General features: G+C 51.5%; 1 protein-coding gene across 1 annotated transcript in view; it reads right to left on the reverse strand.

Moving 5' to 3' along the window:
• The window catches only part of Galnt2 (polypeptide N-acetylgalactosaminyltransferase 2), a 132,019-nt gene extending 118,563 nt beyond the window's left edge, over positions 1-13,456 (reverse strand). Inside the window, exon 1 of the mRNA XM_059263831.1 lies at positions 13,307-13,456. Coding sequence (XP_059119814.1) covers positions 13,307-13,429 — 123 coding nt within the window. The 5' untranslated portion in view covers positions 13,430-13,456. The remainder of the gene's footprint in view (positions 1-13,306) is intronic.
• Positions 13,457-15,111: the final 1,655 nt, after the last annotated feature.

The following is a 15,111-nucleotide window of genomic DNA, read 5'->3' on the forward strand; positions in this document are numbered from 1 at the left end:
AATAGGGATCTAAATCTTGAAAGGTCTTGATACACCTCAAGCACTACAGGCTGCAGATCACCTACTCTAGCCCACTCCTGCTCCACTGGCCCAGCTGCTAACTGGCCTTTTCCTGTGTGCCTTCTCACCTATGGCCTTCTGTCAGCCAGGATGGCTAACTTCCCAGACTCTGTCAGCTAGACTTCTCTGTGCAGAGCCCCCCTCTTGACAGACACACTCCCTTCCTGGAGGAAAACAGAAAATATGGAAGGTGTCTAAGCCTGACACTCCTGCAGCTCAACACTGGGAAGGGACAAACAGCGCTTGGGGTTAGGACACACAGGTGGTGTGTGAACTTCCTTGAGGAGATGTAAACAAACATCTCACCTGGACAAGGCACCAACAACAGGCTAAAGGGAACCAGGCCACCTAAGTCAAACCTGGTGAACCAAGGGGTTTGTTGGGCTCACTTAGAGAGCATAGGTGACCCCCAAATCAAAGCCTCACCTTAACATGGATGCCGACTTCCCTACGGCTACACAGACGGAGTTAATGCTCAGTCAACCTTCCAAACTCAGTCTAGCATATCCCCTCCCAAGACTACAGCACGCATTCAGCTGGGGCAGACTACACAGAGCTGGCTGGGAGGGGGTGTAGGAGGAGTGGCTGGAATCCCAGATGAGGGTCATTATCTTAAACTCCTTCCATGAAGAAAGGTCAACAGGCCACTAGCAGGTGATCTCGGATGCTCAGATTAAGATGGTAATGGTTGTTATGCTTGAAGGATAGTTCTACACTGGGCTCTCAGGGTGATGTTATGAATTATATTAGATCCCTGGGGGGACACCTAGAGGCAGGGGACACCTGGGGACAGGCGTGGTACATCAGAGAATCTCAGGAGTGGGCCACCAAAGGGGTGGGCATGGACCATTGGAGGACCTCATACAACCAGCCTGGACACCTGTGGGACCAGAAAGGCAAAGCAAGCCAGACGTATGTTCAGTTCATCCAGCTTACCAGAGCCATCTACTAATCTACGAGGCCTTCAATTTTCATTGCCCTGGGACCATCATTACACTTTGACTCGTGGAAATACCTTAAAATAGGGCCCACAAATGACAGCCTCACAGAACCATAGCAACAGGAACCTTCCTAGATCCAAGACACCACCAGGAGGCCCAAAGGAGAGAAGCAATCTAGGAAGATAAAAATCCTGTTCCTCACCTGACAACACACCCCCATCTGCTCCCAGAAAGCCCCTCTCCAGCAGAAAGGCCCTCTCCAGCAGAAGGGCCTCGCCGTTCACAGAAGGGCGAATGAGCACATGGGTAAGTAGGGGCAGCAAAAAAGCCTCACTACACCCTTGGGCACCACCTCCATCTCTCATGGACCCCACCACATCCATCTTCACCAAGAGCAGTACAAACAGGGATCGAGTCACTCAGGGGCTGAGTGGTGGCCTTCTCATACCCAGCATCCTCACTGTGGTAATTTGGATAGGAATGGCCCCCACAGACTCATGTGTTTGAATGCTTAGCCCAGAGGGGATGGCACTATCAGAAGTGTGGCTTTGTTGGAGGAAGTGTGTCACTGTGGAGGTGGGCTTTGAGGTCTTACATGCTCAAGCCAGGCCTAGAGTCACAGTATTCTGTTGCTGCCTGTGGATCATGATATAGAACTCCCAGCTCCTCTCCAGCACCACGTCTGCCTGCCCCCTGCCATGTTTCCCACCATGACGATAATGGACTAAACCTCTGAACTGTAAGCCAACTCCAATTAAATGTTTTCCTTTGTAAGAGTTGCTGTAAGCTGGGCATAAGTTGGAGGTCAGCCTCATCTACAAAAGAGTTCCAGGACAGTTATAGAGAAACCCTGTATCAAATAAGAAAAAAAAAAAAGAGTTGTCATGGTCATGGTGTCTCTTCACAGCAATAGTAACATTAACTAGGACACTCACCAACATTCAGATTTTAGGTTATTTTTTGCTAGAAGTGAAAGTTTGTTCATCTGAGATCCAGGGGTAAACGTGGAAACTCTGCCAATTGACAGAACCAGTTCTCAGCCCTTGGAGGCAGCTGTATTGTATTGCTACAATTATTAATTTGTCCTGCATGTGTCACTCACCTACAGTTTCAAAGACAAGCAGAAGCTGAACTAGTGAAATGAAAAGAATGTCTACCAATCAGAACCTTGTGGGAAAGTTTCAGGTAGCATGCAACACTCAGATAATAACAACTCAAGATGTTGAAAAAAAACAATTAACAATTAGTTTTAAAACTTAATTATATAGCCACACAGTTAAAACACACATCCTGATACAAATTTTCCAGAACAAGTTACAAGGGAGGGAGGGAGGGAATTGGGAAAGAACTTTTGAGAAACCCAGCGTTGGGGATGAAGGCTGAGGTCTGTGCATTGGTTCTCACAGCCTGCCATCCTCTCGGGTCTCAGTTTCCTCGGGTGAAGGAGGAGCAAGAGTGCAGAGTCCTGTCATCTCAATTCTTCCAAAACAATCCACTGTGTTGTGGATATTGTGGACAACATCCCTACTGTACAGAGGCTCCCTTCACAGTGCGTCATCTGGCTCCCACATTTAACATACCACTTAACACTAACAACCATCACGACACTGAGCATTTGCTGTGTGCACATCAGGACCAAATCCAACAGTGTAGACATGCTAACACGCTCCTCAATGAAAACTGCTGAGACAGACACAAGAGGAAACCACACAGAAAGGCTAAGTGACTTGCCTGAGGTCACAGGGCCACCCAGGAAGCCAGAACTCATACCCAGGCAGGCAGCCTGGCTTAGGCCCAGGCTCAGCACTTTGCTATGTCCTCTCTGCCACATCACACCAGTCCTACAGAGAAACCCAGAGCCAGCTCCAGTGCAGGATCCAGGCGGTTTCCAACCCCCCCCCCGCCCCCCCCCGCCCCCCCCCCCCCCCGGTGGTCTTCAGAGTTTCTGTGCAACCCTCTGGTATTGTGATCCCCATGCCCTGGTGACCAGGTGGCAGGGAAACCACCGCTGCCAGCACTGGACTGCTCTCAGTTCTCACACTGGACCTGCTTACGGAGCCTGGCAACCTGGAGGCCAACAGAAGCCAACAACATTTTGTGCCATCCACGTCCTGTTAGGGGTAAAACTCTAACATAAAACACTGCTGTAACGATGACAACACCAAGCAGGAAGGGGAGACAGTTCATTCTTTCCTAAAACAAAGGACGCAAACTAGTTCATGCCATGGTAGGCAGATGACGGGTGGCCCACACTATTCCCTGATGCCTACTGATATGTGTTCTTGGGTTCTCTGTATCAGGAATGAGACACCCCAGCCCTTCCCCGTGCCTCTGAGGTCAATGGCGAGCCTGGGTAGCTGTAGTCACACCCCTTTCACAATGCCGGGCTTGGGCCTGTCCTCAGACCACCCAGAAACCCAGACACTCGAACTCCGGGCTTTCTGCTCATCCACATCAGCAGTTTTGATGGAGGATAAGCAGACAATAGCCCTGTAATCAGCACCCTCCTGGCCTGAAGCTGTGGCTCTGAGTCCCAGAGAGGGAGACCTGCTATTTGTGCCTGTGTATCAGGGACACTGCTGGAAAACAAGCCAGCCAGTGCTGCCTTTCCTAGAAGCCTTACTTTAGGCAGCTGTTGGGACCTTACAATACCCTGCCTTTGCTACTGCATGACCTGGGGGATAGTCTGGTAACCTTGGGGTTTTCTAGGAATTAAATGCATGTACAAAGGAAAACCTTCCCAGCCCAGTATTGCCCTAGGCCTAAAGAGGAGCAAGGTAAACGGTAGGGGCTCAGGCCCTTCAAGAACTGCAGCGACAGAATAATATAAATTGAAGTCTCCAGGAATTACACCTTACAGAAAATATGCAGTATCACATCCTTGCCAAAATCGCCAGTTACAGACGCAGCATAATATGTGGGACTTTTGCAATAACATCCTGGTGGAGGAACAAAAAGGAATAATATATATTTATTAATCGTCTCCCGCTCCAGCTTCCTGCTCATGATAAGGCAAGGTGTTGACGCAGATATACAGGGCAATCAAGAAATCACCATTGAATAGCCACGTCAGCCTTATTGGATAAGGGGCTGTGAGTTGCTGATGGCAGCTTAGGTGACAGGGGCTTGTGCCTACCTTCATTCACACTCTGCCACCAAGAGCTCCTAGAAGGGTATCAAAGGCAGTCAGGTGATTCTTACAGGAAAAATTGGCGACAAATGGTGCCTGCTTTCCTGTCAGGATCTTACAGCATTTCAAAGCAGCCCTGATAAAACCTTACTGGTGTTTCTAAACCACAGAAGGGACTCCTCAAATTATGCTAGCTGCTTGGTAACTGAAATCTCTATGTAAGACAGGATTGCCCCTCTGTAACCTGGCACCCAAGGAAACCTCTTACATGGTTAATACTCCAGAATGTTTCTGAATGGGCATACACTCACAGCTGCTCTTTGAAATAACAAGTACCTGTCTATCAGGATTCTGGAAATGGAGTAGACAGAGACCAGCCTCCTCTGCCAGAGAGAGACCCAGAGAGCAACTGGACTCTCATGGGTGAGGAAGAGCAGGGCCCTAACTGGTCCAGTCTGAGATGATCTTTGCCCACAGTTGAACTTGAGAAATTGGTATGTCTCTCAAAAAACACCCAAGTCTCTGTATGCCAGGTTAAGGTCCCAGTACATCACCGCACTCAGCATCTCAATCTGCTGGACATGCCAAAAGCTTAAAAGAAAATACAAAACCAATAATCCCCAGAAATCCCATCAGGATGAGATGGGAACAGTGAAACTGAGAATTCGGCAGGACTCAGGGGAGGGGTGTAGGGTTGGGGGTGGCTAATTATACAACTGCCAAGCTACCTTAAGGGTCCAGAGCCAATAGCCCTTAGCACTTTTATGGTTTGCCCCATCCCTTGGGAAATGCTGTCACCACCAATTTTGGTGATAGAGTGAACAACTGAAAAAAAGCAGACAGAAAGTGACTTAAGAGTAGCTGGGCTCAGAAAAAGTTTTGGGAACACCTTACCCAATATATTCCACTTATATTTTCCTTTGTGTCTATGTGCAAGAGGGATACACAGAAAAATCAATGTCTAATTAAGTCTGAAGGGCTTTTTCAGTGCGTAGAAAATAAAAGCTTTAACTGATAGAAACCATGTTATTCTGCTCAATGGACAGTTTTTTCTTTCCTAGTGGCACATAAACTACAGAGTATTTTACAAAGAAGGGAGCCTTAGAGTTGATGACAAAGGATTACAGATGGAGGGAAACTAGTGGGAACCAAAAGGGAGCTAGGAAGGCCAACTGCCAAGGCAGGGTGGGAGGGGACAGAGAGGAGGTGGCCTCTGGAAGCAAAGGGTCAGCAAGTGGGTCAACAGGAAAGCCCCAGGCCATCAGAACGGACAACCAGGCCTTAAGGTGTCCCATGCTGGGCCAAGCAGCTCTGCACCGAGGCAGCCACACAAATCCCCAGCGCAAGCGTCTACACTCGCTCCAGACCTAGAGAGAGCCTAATTTACAGGCAGTTTCAAGACCAAGTCTTTAATTTGCATGAGCTCCTCAAGCTCCCATCCCAAGTGATTTGACTGAGAAAGACCTTTCATCTGAAGCCTGTTGCTTTTCCAAAGCAAGGAATAAAAGGTCACACCTGGGCTGGCCTTCCAGGCAGATGTCAGAAGCCACCACAGCACTCCTGAGCCTGAAGGCCTCCATACTCCTGTCCTGGGCTGACACATGGTCACTCTAGCTGTTTCCTCCAGAAGTACCCAGAAGCCCCCATGTAACAACCCCCTCCCCCAAAGATACCTGCCAGCCCTGGGAATACAGCTGACAGACAGCTCTCACCTGGGGAACCTGCAGGAATTATGTCCAGACAGTGAGGTCACAGCTTCATCTTGTTTTCCAAAAACACCACAGACCAGAGCCTACACTACCAAGTGCCACCTCTCCAAAGCAGGGCACCAGCAGGTTCTGGCTTCTGCCCACTTGCAATTGTGAGTGATGAGCAACCCCACGTGCACCTCCAGCTGCTTCTGGGGTTGGAGCAGTAATGGAGACCCTGGATCACACTAAGATGACTCCCTGAGCTCTGACATGTGGGGACAACTCTGTAAACTCACGCTATCCTTTCATAGACCCTAAATCATGAACTGCCACCCTGCCTGCCCTGCTGCACCTCACAGACTAGCTCAGGAATCCAGAGACTATGCCACAACACAGCCTAGCTAGTCTACCACACACTGAACTATAGGTGTCTTTTGGAACTGGGAGCCATATGAGAGTACGGGGCCAGGGTGTGGCAGGTAACTTGGCATTCAACCAGGTACACGTGATAACCAAGTGAACAGGAACAGAAAGACCAGGCTTCCCTGTGATAGAGGAGCCACTCTGCTGGCAAACTATAGGCAATGACCTCTGGAAACTGGTTCATTCTATTCACTGAGCAGAAGATGAGGATGGGCAGACAGGCTGGCCATGAGGAACCTGGGGGCCTCAGGAGCAAAGGCCTCCATACTGAGGCTGGATTCACACTCTCCATGACCCACATGTCCTCTGCCCCCATTCCCCTTGCACTGCTCTTTATGTTATACTGTCTGCTGTCTGAACCCCCACCCCACTCCAGTGGAGTGACGGATCACAGTCTCCTGGGTTCCCAAGAGGATTCCAGACACAGCTGTGCTGGGCACACAGGGAACGTCGAGAGACACTTGGGAAGAAAATGAAAGGCACAGACCCTGGTCTCATTCTCCTGGGCAGTGTGGCATTGAGGATAGCTACTTCAGGTAAAGCCAAAGCCTACGGGGAAGAAGGTAAATCTACGGTAGACAGGAAGTCACCACGGCAGTAAGAGAAAGGACACTGACAATCGAGGAAGGGGTCTAGGAAGCCTGGGGGGGGGGGGGGGGAGTCACTCTCACATCCTGACGATGGGAAGACCTCAGAGACAGGTGCCACCACAGCCCACACACCACAAGCTCTGTGACCCTGGGAGAGCCTCTTGCCTTCCCTACCCTTAGTTTCTTCAGTAATAGGATAGAAACTGTAAGGACATCCTTGGCATGCAGCAGGTACCAAGCACGCATCAGTTAGATTTTAAAACTTAGTACTCACTCAAGCAGCCCCTAAAGGGGGCCCACCACAGACCTCAGAGAGTAGCCCAGCCACAAAGGTGCAGGGAGAAAAAGCACAAAGTTAATAGTGCCCTCTACATGTGGGTCAATTCTGCCCCATGCCCTGGCAGCATCTGGTATAACCTATGAGGGGCGTTGGTACCCAGTATGCAGAGAGGTTGGCAATGCTGTGAATCTCCCATGGTGGAGAGGGCGGACCCTGTGAAGATACATCCTCCAGCCCCAAAGCTAGCCCCGCTGGATATGAGAAACCCCAAATGATGCAACCACTGCCCCCACAAAGACAAACACTACAATCCAAGGCCCTGTGTGCCCCTTTCCAGGCAGCCCTCTTCCTGGAGAGGGACGGGTCCTTGAAAGACCAGGTGGCAGCAAAGTGGCCCGAAGGAGACTGCTTACTGCACTGGGCGCTTTTAGGAGAAGGAACCAAATGGAAGGGGCCACTCACCGGGATGACAGCCTGCAAGGATAGCTTGGGCCATGGTGACAGCCACCCTCCACTGCAGCTTTGTCAGAACCAGCTTCAGAATGACATATGGCTCCTAGGAAAACTCAAAATACAGCTCCCCACAGGAGAGTTCAAGTAAGAGGGCCTGTTTTTCTACATATCAAGTGCAGATGAATCACAGCTGTCTACATGTCAGCATACTAAGAAACTCAATCTGTTCATCATGACACACACTTCCTAGGCCCACACTACTGGACAGGATTAAGTATAGACATGTCAGCTTTACAGTCTAAACCACGCCAGAAGAGGGCTGGACGGCTCCAGAGCCACTCCAGGCACCAGAACCTAAAGAAGCAAAGGGTTCCAGCAGGTGAGTTGATTAATATTGAAGCCTGATACCCCACCCCCAATGCCACCCCCACCTTGGAATTGGGCCTACAGTCTCTGGGGAGAGAGGTATGGAGGCCTTCTAGACTAAGGTATGCACTCCAGGAGAACCTCTGAGCCTGAGGTTAGTCCTGAATATAATGCTTAGGGTCAAAGGTTGGGGAGTCTTCCAACCCAGAGAGAACAAGGGCAAGTTCTGCCCAGGTCAGGAGAGGCTGTGGTGAGCTCCTCTGGCATATCAGAGTAACAGTGGCCATCCAGCTAAGACAGATGCCTACCTGGCTCAGCCTGTCCTGGCAGCTCCTCGGCAGCCTCTGTGGCAGGAAGGAGCTGAGACCATGTGGGTGGAGGAAGCACTTCTCAGGGAAGGCCAGGCCTCAAGTCACTGACAGGGGCGGGAGCTCCAACAGTCAGCGCCTGTTCTGACAGGACAGGGAAGTGACAGGAGCCCTACTGGGTGACAGGGTTCACCCTTCCTGCTGCATGTGGGAAGAAGGGCCAAGAGGGAAACTGACTTTCTCAAAACTACAGGGGAGAGTGGGCAGGGAGAGACAAGCAACTAGAGCCTGGGGGAGGGGCTCTAGGCACTTAAGACAGTGGCAACCAGACTGTATGGCCTGGCGCCAGACATGATGCCCCTCTGCCTAGCCAGCAAATCTCAGTGTCACCCTCAAGCCGAGCTCTCAGACAGGCTGCGCGGGGAGGAAATGACAAGGTCTTGGGGGAGTGGGCTTGGCCAAAGCCCAGGTTTCTCCCTGTGCACTCATCTGGGCCTACATGACTGTCCAAAGCCTCCTCAGAAACACCTGTAGCCTTCCTGGCCTCTGCCTGAGCCTCCACCCAGTGCCCAGGCAGCCACCTCTGAACATGACTCTGGGCAGGGGCATCACAGCAGCCTTGGGCTGACATCATGTTCCTCTCAGAGAAACACAGTACCCCAAAACCTGAGATTACAGCAACAGCAGAGAGGCTACAAGCACCCATCTTCCCAACCTAACTGTTCTTCCTATGAACAAAGGGCAGCAAACAAGCCCCTCCCCACCCCTCGCCCCCAACCGCCACCGCTCCCTTCCAGTCATGCTGGGGAGATCACAGCAGGCTAAAAGCCTCAGAAAAACTCCCTGCTCCCAAGGTCCTGTCACCCCACCACCTCACAGCAGTTAGCCCTGCACTCCGAACAAACTGATGGTCCCAAGCCACTGGTAAAAGGGTTCATTTTCACCTTTGCTGGAGGGCCCAGGGCACAGCTCATCATCTCTGTAGTATTTACAGGTCACAATCTGTTTCTATTGTTTGCACTCCCACAGGCAGCCAAACAGAATTACGGAACAGGGGACTTCATTTTCTTTAAGGAGATAATCTTACTACGTAGATGTGGCTATTGCTGGACTTTCCCTGGCAATCTTCCCACCTCCACTACAATCCTCATTGTTGATTTGAAGCAGGATCTCATATAGCCCAGGCTGGCCTGGACTTTAATGTGATATGTAAGAAAAGGTGACCTTGAATTCCTGATCCTCCTGCTGCCACCTCCCAAGTGCTAGCATGACAGGCCTATGTCATCACACTTAGTGCAAACGGCCTTTCTGAAATTGCACACTTATCACTGGTAACCTGCTGGCACAGGTAACAACACTGTGCACGGCAGCCTCTAGCTAGCCTTCAATAATCACAGCTACGCTTCCTGACAAGGGATCAGGGAAGAGTGCGAGCTTGGAGCCTATCCAGCCAAAACTCAGGTGCACCTCCAGCCCTCACCATCCTGGACTTTACCCTACACACCTCACCTACTTTCTGTACTGGCAGTTGGCTACCAGGAACCCTATTATGACACCACAGCTGGGTACAGAGCGGGTGTGAGTGTCCTCAGGATTTTCCCATAAATGGCTAATTAACAGCATCCAAGATTCCAGTGCAAATCCAGAAGGAACCCTGCAGACCTGTTCCTCAGGAAGTATGCAGAGAAGACATCAGTGCATACAGTCAGAAACCCTCACATGATTCTGGCTCACTCTGTTTTCAAGGTTGAGGGTTTTTCTCTGCTGCTTTCCTTCTTTCCTTCTTTCTGTATCAATTATTCAGCACTAATCAAAAAAAAAAAAAAAAGCCATGGTATAAGGATGCTAATCTCCCAATGTTATGATGAGAGAACTGAGAGGCAAAGACAAACAGAGAGGGAGGGAGGGTCCCTAAGCAAAAGGAAGAAAACAAGATGTCACTTGGCACCAGTGGAGTCATTGTGCCACCTCCTTCCAGTTGCATGTCTAACTGCCTATTCAAGATGGTACTGGTTCCCTCCAAATCAGCCAAATGAACTAGGAGCCAGCTTGTCATGGGAAGCCCTCTACAGGACAGCATAGCCCCAAGTCCCTTCTCTACTTTTATATCCTTCTGTTCTTCCACTGAGTGTCCCCACCAGAGGTCCCTTCCTAGTTCTAAGAGAAGCCCCTCCCCCAGTGCTTCCTGCAAGAGCCCAAATGCCAAACACCTGCACCTGAGACCCAGAGCAAGGGTGCAGCACAGGTCCCAGTTCCCAGGAAGAGTGATGGGCAGTCCACCAAGGGGCCCTGTAGTCTCAGCTGAGCTCACTGCTCTCCTACTGGGAAACCTTCCTGTCACTACACTTCAGCCAGAGGCAGCTTCCTTTCAACAGAAATCCTTTCCTCTCCTCTGCAGCTCCATCCACTGCCAGCATACCAGGGCCCCAGGGAAACTTAACATGATTAAAATTTTAAAGCATTTAAGATGCTCAAAGGGAAGGCATTCTTGAAGTGCAAATCATCAGTTTAGGAAGGAAAGAGTAAATATGGCAGGGGGAGATACCTACACAAATGAAATGCAATTTTAAACATTATGCATAAATTGCTTTAACGTGGAGCCTCAGCACTGCGGAATCACCGCATTGAGTCCCCAGTTTTCCAGCAAATGCTGACAGCTGGTTTTCAACTCCTTAGTTCATTCAATCTGTAGTCTGAGGTGAGCGGACTTTCTGGGTTTTGCTAAATGGAGAACAGTAGTTCTGAGAGGAGTTGTTAGCAGGCCGGGCACACAGTGCAAAGCCTAGTCTGGCTGCTGAAGCAGCAGAAATCCTAACAGGATGCCCTCAGACAGTCCCCAGAGCACAATCCTGAAGCTTGGAGCCCCATGGGAAAAAAAACACCAGGGCATGAAGAAACTAACTGAAGATAGAACAAGAGTCAGGCTATGATCACTACCAAACACAAGAAGAAACGCAGCCTTCTTATTTTAAAATAAAAAAAAAAAGCCTACAGGCTTTCAATAACTCCGCTCTTCTTTTCACATTTCACATTCATGTTGTACAAACTAAACAAACCACACATTTTCTCTCATCATAAAGATGAACTAACTAAATGTGGGGAGCCTTCTAGTGTTTAAACCCACGAAGGGATTCAAGATGGCACTCCACAGTTTGAGGGCATCCTCTGCCTCTATCAAGGCCCGCCCTGCTTCGTTAATGAAAGCACTACTGAAATTTCAAAACCTCCTGCGTTTCCACACCTCCTCCTCCCCCTGCAGAGCACTAAGCCGTGATACTTCCAGGCAGGATTACATTTTATGGCTCACTGACAAAACAGAATCCCAGGTCCTCAATCCATGTACAGCTGTTTATCTCCCCCCAGTTTTTTCTGCAGGGTCTCCATCAGATCACAAAGAGGTCTTGGGCTTTCTTCACACTTAAAGCTTATCAGAGGCAGAGGGCTTTAATGGGGAGACCAGCCAACTGTCTGCCCATTGAAGCCCCTCTAGATAGGGCGATAACCGCTGGGAGGCTGATGCCACAGGTGCCTTTCTACATACCTGTGCTGATCCAAGGCTTTGTCAGTTTGCTTTTCTCTGTGTGCACAGGAAAAAGCACTGTCAGCAGCCAGGCTATTCCCTCGGTGGGGGACGTCTACTGGGGAAGCAAAGGTGGTACAAACCACACCTGCTCAGAGCCACTGTCGTTCTCAGAAAAAAAGAAAAGAAAGAAAGAAAACCGGGCTGCTGCCACCGCCACACGTACCAGACTTCAAAACTAGCAGGGGCTGGCAACACACCAACCACTCAGAAAGCAGGGCTGGGACTAAGTGTCAACTCCACACAAGCCAAGCACAGAGAAACACTGTTTCCACTTTCACTACTACAAATAAAAACGAATCACGAAATCCTTCAAGAGCGGAATAAGACACTATCAGCAGCTGGGAATAACTTAAGATGTCAGAAGGAAAAGGGAGTCAGCCAAGTGCCCTTGACATTCAGGGTCCGACTAGGGGTAAAGTCGGATCAGTAACAGTCCTTCTTACTCAAGACCCTATCCCCTACCTTCCGCAGCCTTGGTCTACTTCCATCCAGTCTTTTCTGGTCATGTAGTGTCACTCACCATCAAGAAGGTTACAAGGCTTTGGAAAAGATAACTATGCTTTTAAGCTCATTAGCTAGTAAAACATCATAAACCCTCCGGAGAGGATACAGCAGCCCAGAGCAGACAGCACCAACACAACGGCAAGGACCTCACGCTCTATGCCCACTCCGCACCAAAGCGAAGCCGACTGCCGAATCGGGACCTTTGAGTTCTAAGCGACCAGTGGTCCCCATGGCCTCACCGCTCGGTCCTCGGCGCTGGACCCATCAGAAACACACACGGAGGACAAGGGACTGGGGGCTGGGAAAAGCAAGTGCAAGAGGCTAGGCAGTTCCCGCCGCTGTGCGGGGCCAAGAGCCGAGGTGGGCAGTGTAGGAGGGGAGGTCTGGCAGGACTGCGGTCCATCCTCGCTGCCTGGGTGCAGGGTGAGGGGCATCGGGTGGAATCATGCCTGTGATCGCTGGAGAACCGGGGTTCTGGCGGGACCGAGATCCCCAGGATCCCGGAGCAGGACATCGAGTGTCGGGGTTCGAGTTGGGCGGAGTGTGGCTCAGGGAGCACTGGGTCTCGGGTGACAACGATTCCTAAGATCCCGGACTAGGGAGTGGGTGTCCTGGGGCGAGCTGGGCGGCGTGCGGAGCAGGGGCTAGGGAGTCTGGTCCCTACGATCCCGGCACAGGGAGTGGAGCGCAGAGGCTCCAGCGAGACAACAGTCCTCAAGATTCTAGCGAAGGGCGGTATGTGGCCTCGGGTGCCCGCGCCCCGTGTGAGGGAGGCAAGTCGCTGGACCCAGCCAGAGCCCCGGGTAAGCGGAGCAGGGCCGGAGTTCGCACTCCTGGCCTGAGGGCCCGAAGGAAACTTGACTCGTGCGTCCGGGCCAGGGTCCCCGCGGTTGCTGCCCCGAGCCGGGAACCACTCTCCATGCACGGCGCCTCCCAGCCGCAGGCCCGGGTCGGCGCACAGGCCTCGCGGCACTCACCTTCCTGCCGGCGCCGCCCGCGCCCGCGGCCAGCGCGGAGCCGCCCCCCGAGTACATGTAGTAGGCGATGCCCAGCACCCAGAGCAGCGCGAAGCACAGCAGCATCCGCGAGCGCCGCCGCATCCTCGCACTGGGCGGCCGCCGGGCAGCTGGCGGCGCGGCGGGCGGAGCGCGCGGCGGGCGGAGCGCGGGGCGGCGGCGCGGGAAGACGCGGCAGCGGGCGGCGGGCGGCGCTCAGCGCCCGGCAGGAAGCGGCGGCCCGGCAGCGAGGTCAGGGAGCAAAGGGCGACCAATCGACGTTGAGGGGCGGGGTGGTCGGGGGGCGGGGCCGCGTCTCCATGGCAGCAGCGCCCCGCCCCCCGCGCGTTCCCGGGAGTGGCAGGTGGCGGTCTCTGAGGCTTGCACGCGGGTTCCAGAAGACCTGGAGTGGTCCGAGTCCAGTCTGCAGAGGTCGCTCTGGCCCGGCATCTATCTCATTTATTATTTGGGCAGTAGTGGGTTATTGGATTTTTATTTTTCCTTTTTTTTTTTAAATTTTTTTTTTTAAGTACAAGGTTTCATTCTATAACTTAAACTGGCCTCGAACTCACCATCTAACCCAAGCTGGCCTCAAGCTCACAACACTCCTCCTGCATCAGGCCCCTGAGTCTTGGGATGACAGGAATGCACCACCCTGCGGTCTGAACAAGACTGAGACAGGGAAGGTAGATTTAAAGGAACTTGCTTGTAAAGATGACCCCACCTGTTCTAAAGAGCAAAATAGTGATGGATTTAAATAAACATGAAAACGAGGGGAGAAGGATGGCAATTTATGTAATTTATGTTTTTACATCTTTTCTTTTTCGTTGGTTGCTTCCTTGAAGGAACAAACGAAGTGAGCAGAGGAGTCCACTTAATAGAGCAGGCAGCTGGTTCTCTGACAGCAGCTCTCTGGTGGCTGTAACCTTCGCCGTGCCCTTGTGACTCTGAAGTCCCTGTGTCTGAAAAAGATTGTCCAGTACTTGAGAGACTGCAAATATTTCTGAGATCTGCACAGACTTCAGGAGGAGAGGACTGCCTAAGAGGTAGTCTACCCAATCCGGAACAAACCAGGGGCACAAGCAAGTGTTTGCTACTAGGATTTTGAGCCTCTCCTGAACTCCAGACTTCTCAGAAATAAGGAGGAGGAGCCACTTAGTTCCAGCAGACACCCCACTCCAGCAGACACCCCATTCCAGCAGACACCCCACTCCAGCAGACACCCCACTCCAGCAGACACCCCATTCCAGCAGACACCCCACTCCAGCAGACACCCCACTCCAGCAGACACCCCACTCCAGCAAACACCCCATTCCAGCAGACATCTATTCCAGCAGACACCCCATTCCAGCAGACACCCCATTCCAGCAGACATCTTCACATTCAGCAGATGTCCTTCACTGCTGCCGAGATCTTAAGAAAGACAGGCTTGTTGCCACCGTAAGGAGATGTCTAGTTCCGAGTGAACACTGTAATGACCAGATTTGCAAAACACCGAACAACAGAGGACAGGCTTGAAAAGCCCACAGTCTTGGGGGAAGTCAGATGAGCGGGAACAAGTGTCGCCCTTCAGAGGCCTGGGAGTGAAGGGAGTGAAGGGAGTGAGGAGGAGACATGACAAACCCAGGAGAGACAGAGAAGGAGTCCTCCTCCAGCACCAGCATCTCCTTCTTAAAATCATACCTCAGCAGAAGACAGAAGCGAAAGCCCCCCACCTGGAGCCCTGCCCCCAAATGCTTCCTAACTGAAAAGCTGAAAGACAGAAAGAAGGCCACTGAAAAAAGAAA

This window comes from Peromyscus eremicus, chromosome 5 (genome assembly GCF_949786415.1).
Source record: "Peromyscus eremicus chromosome 5, PerEre_H2_v1, whole genome shotgun sequence".
NCBI classification, from domain to species: domain Eukaryota; kingdom Metazoa; phylum Chordata; class Mammalia; order Rodentia; family Cricetidae; genus Peromyscus; species Peromyscus eremicus.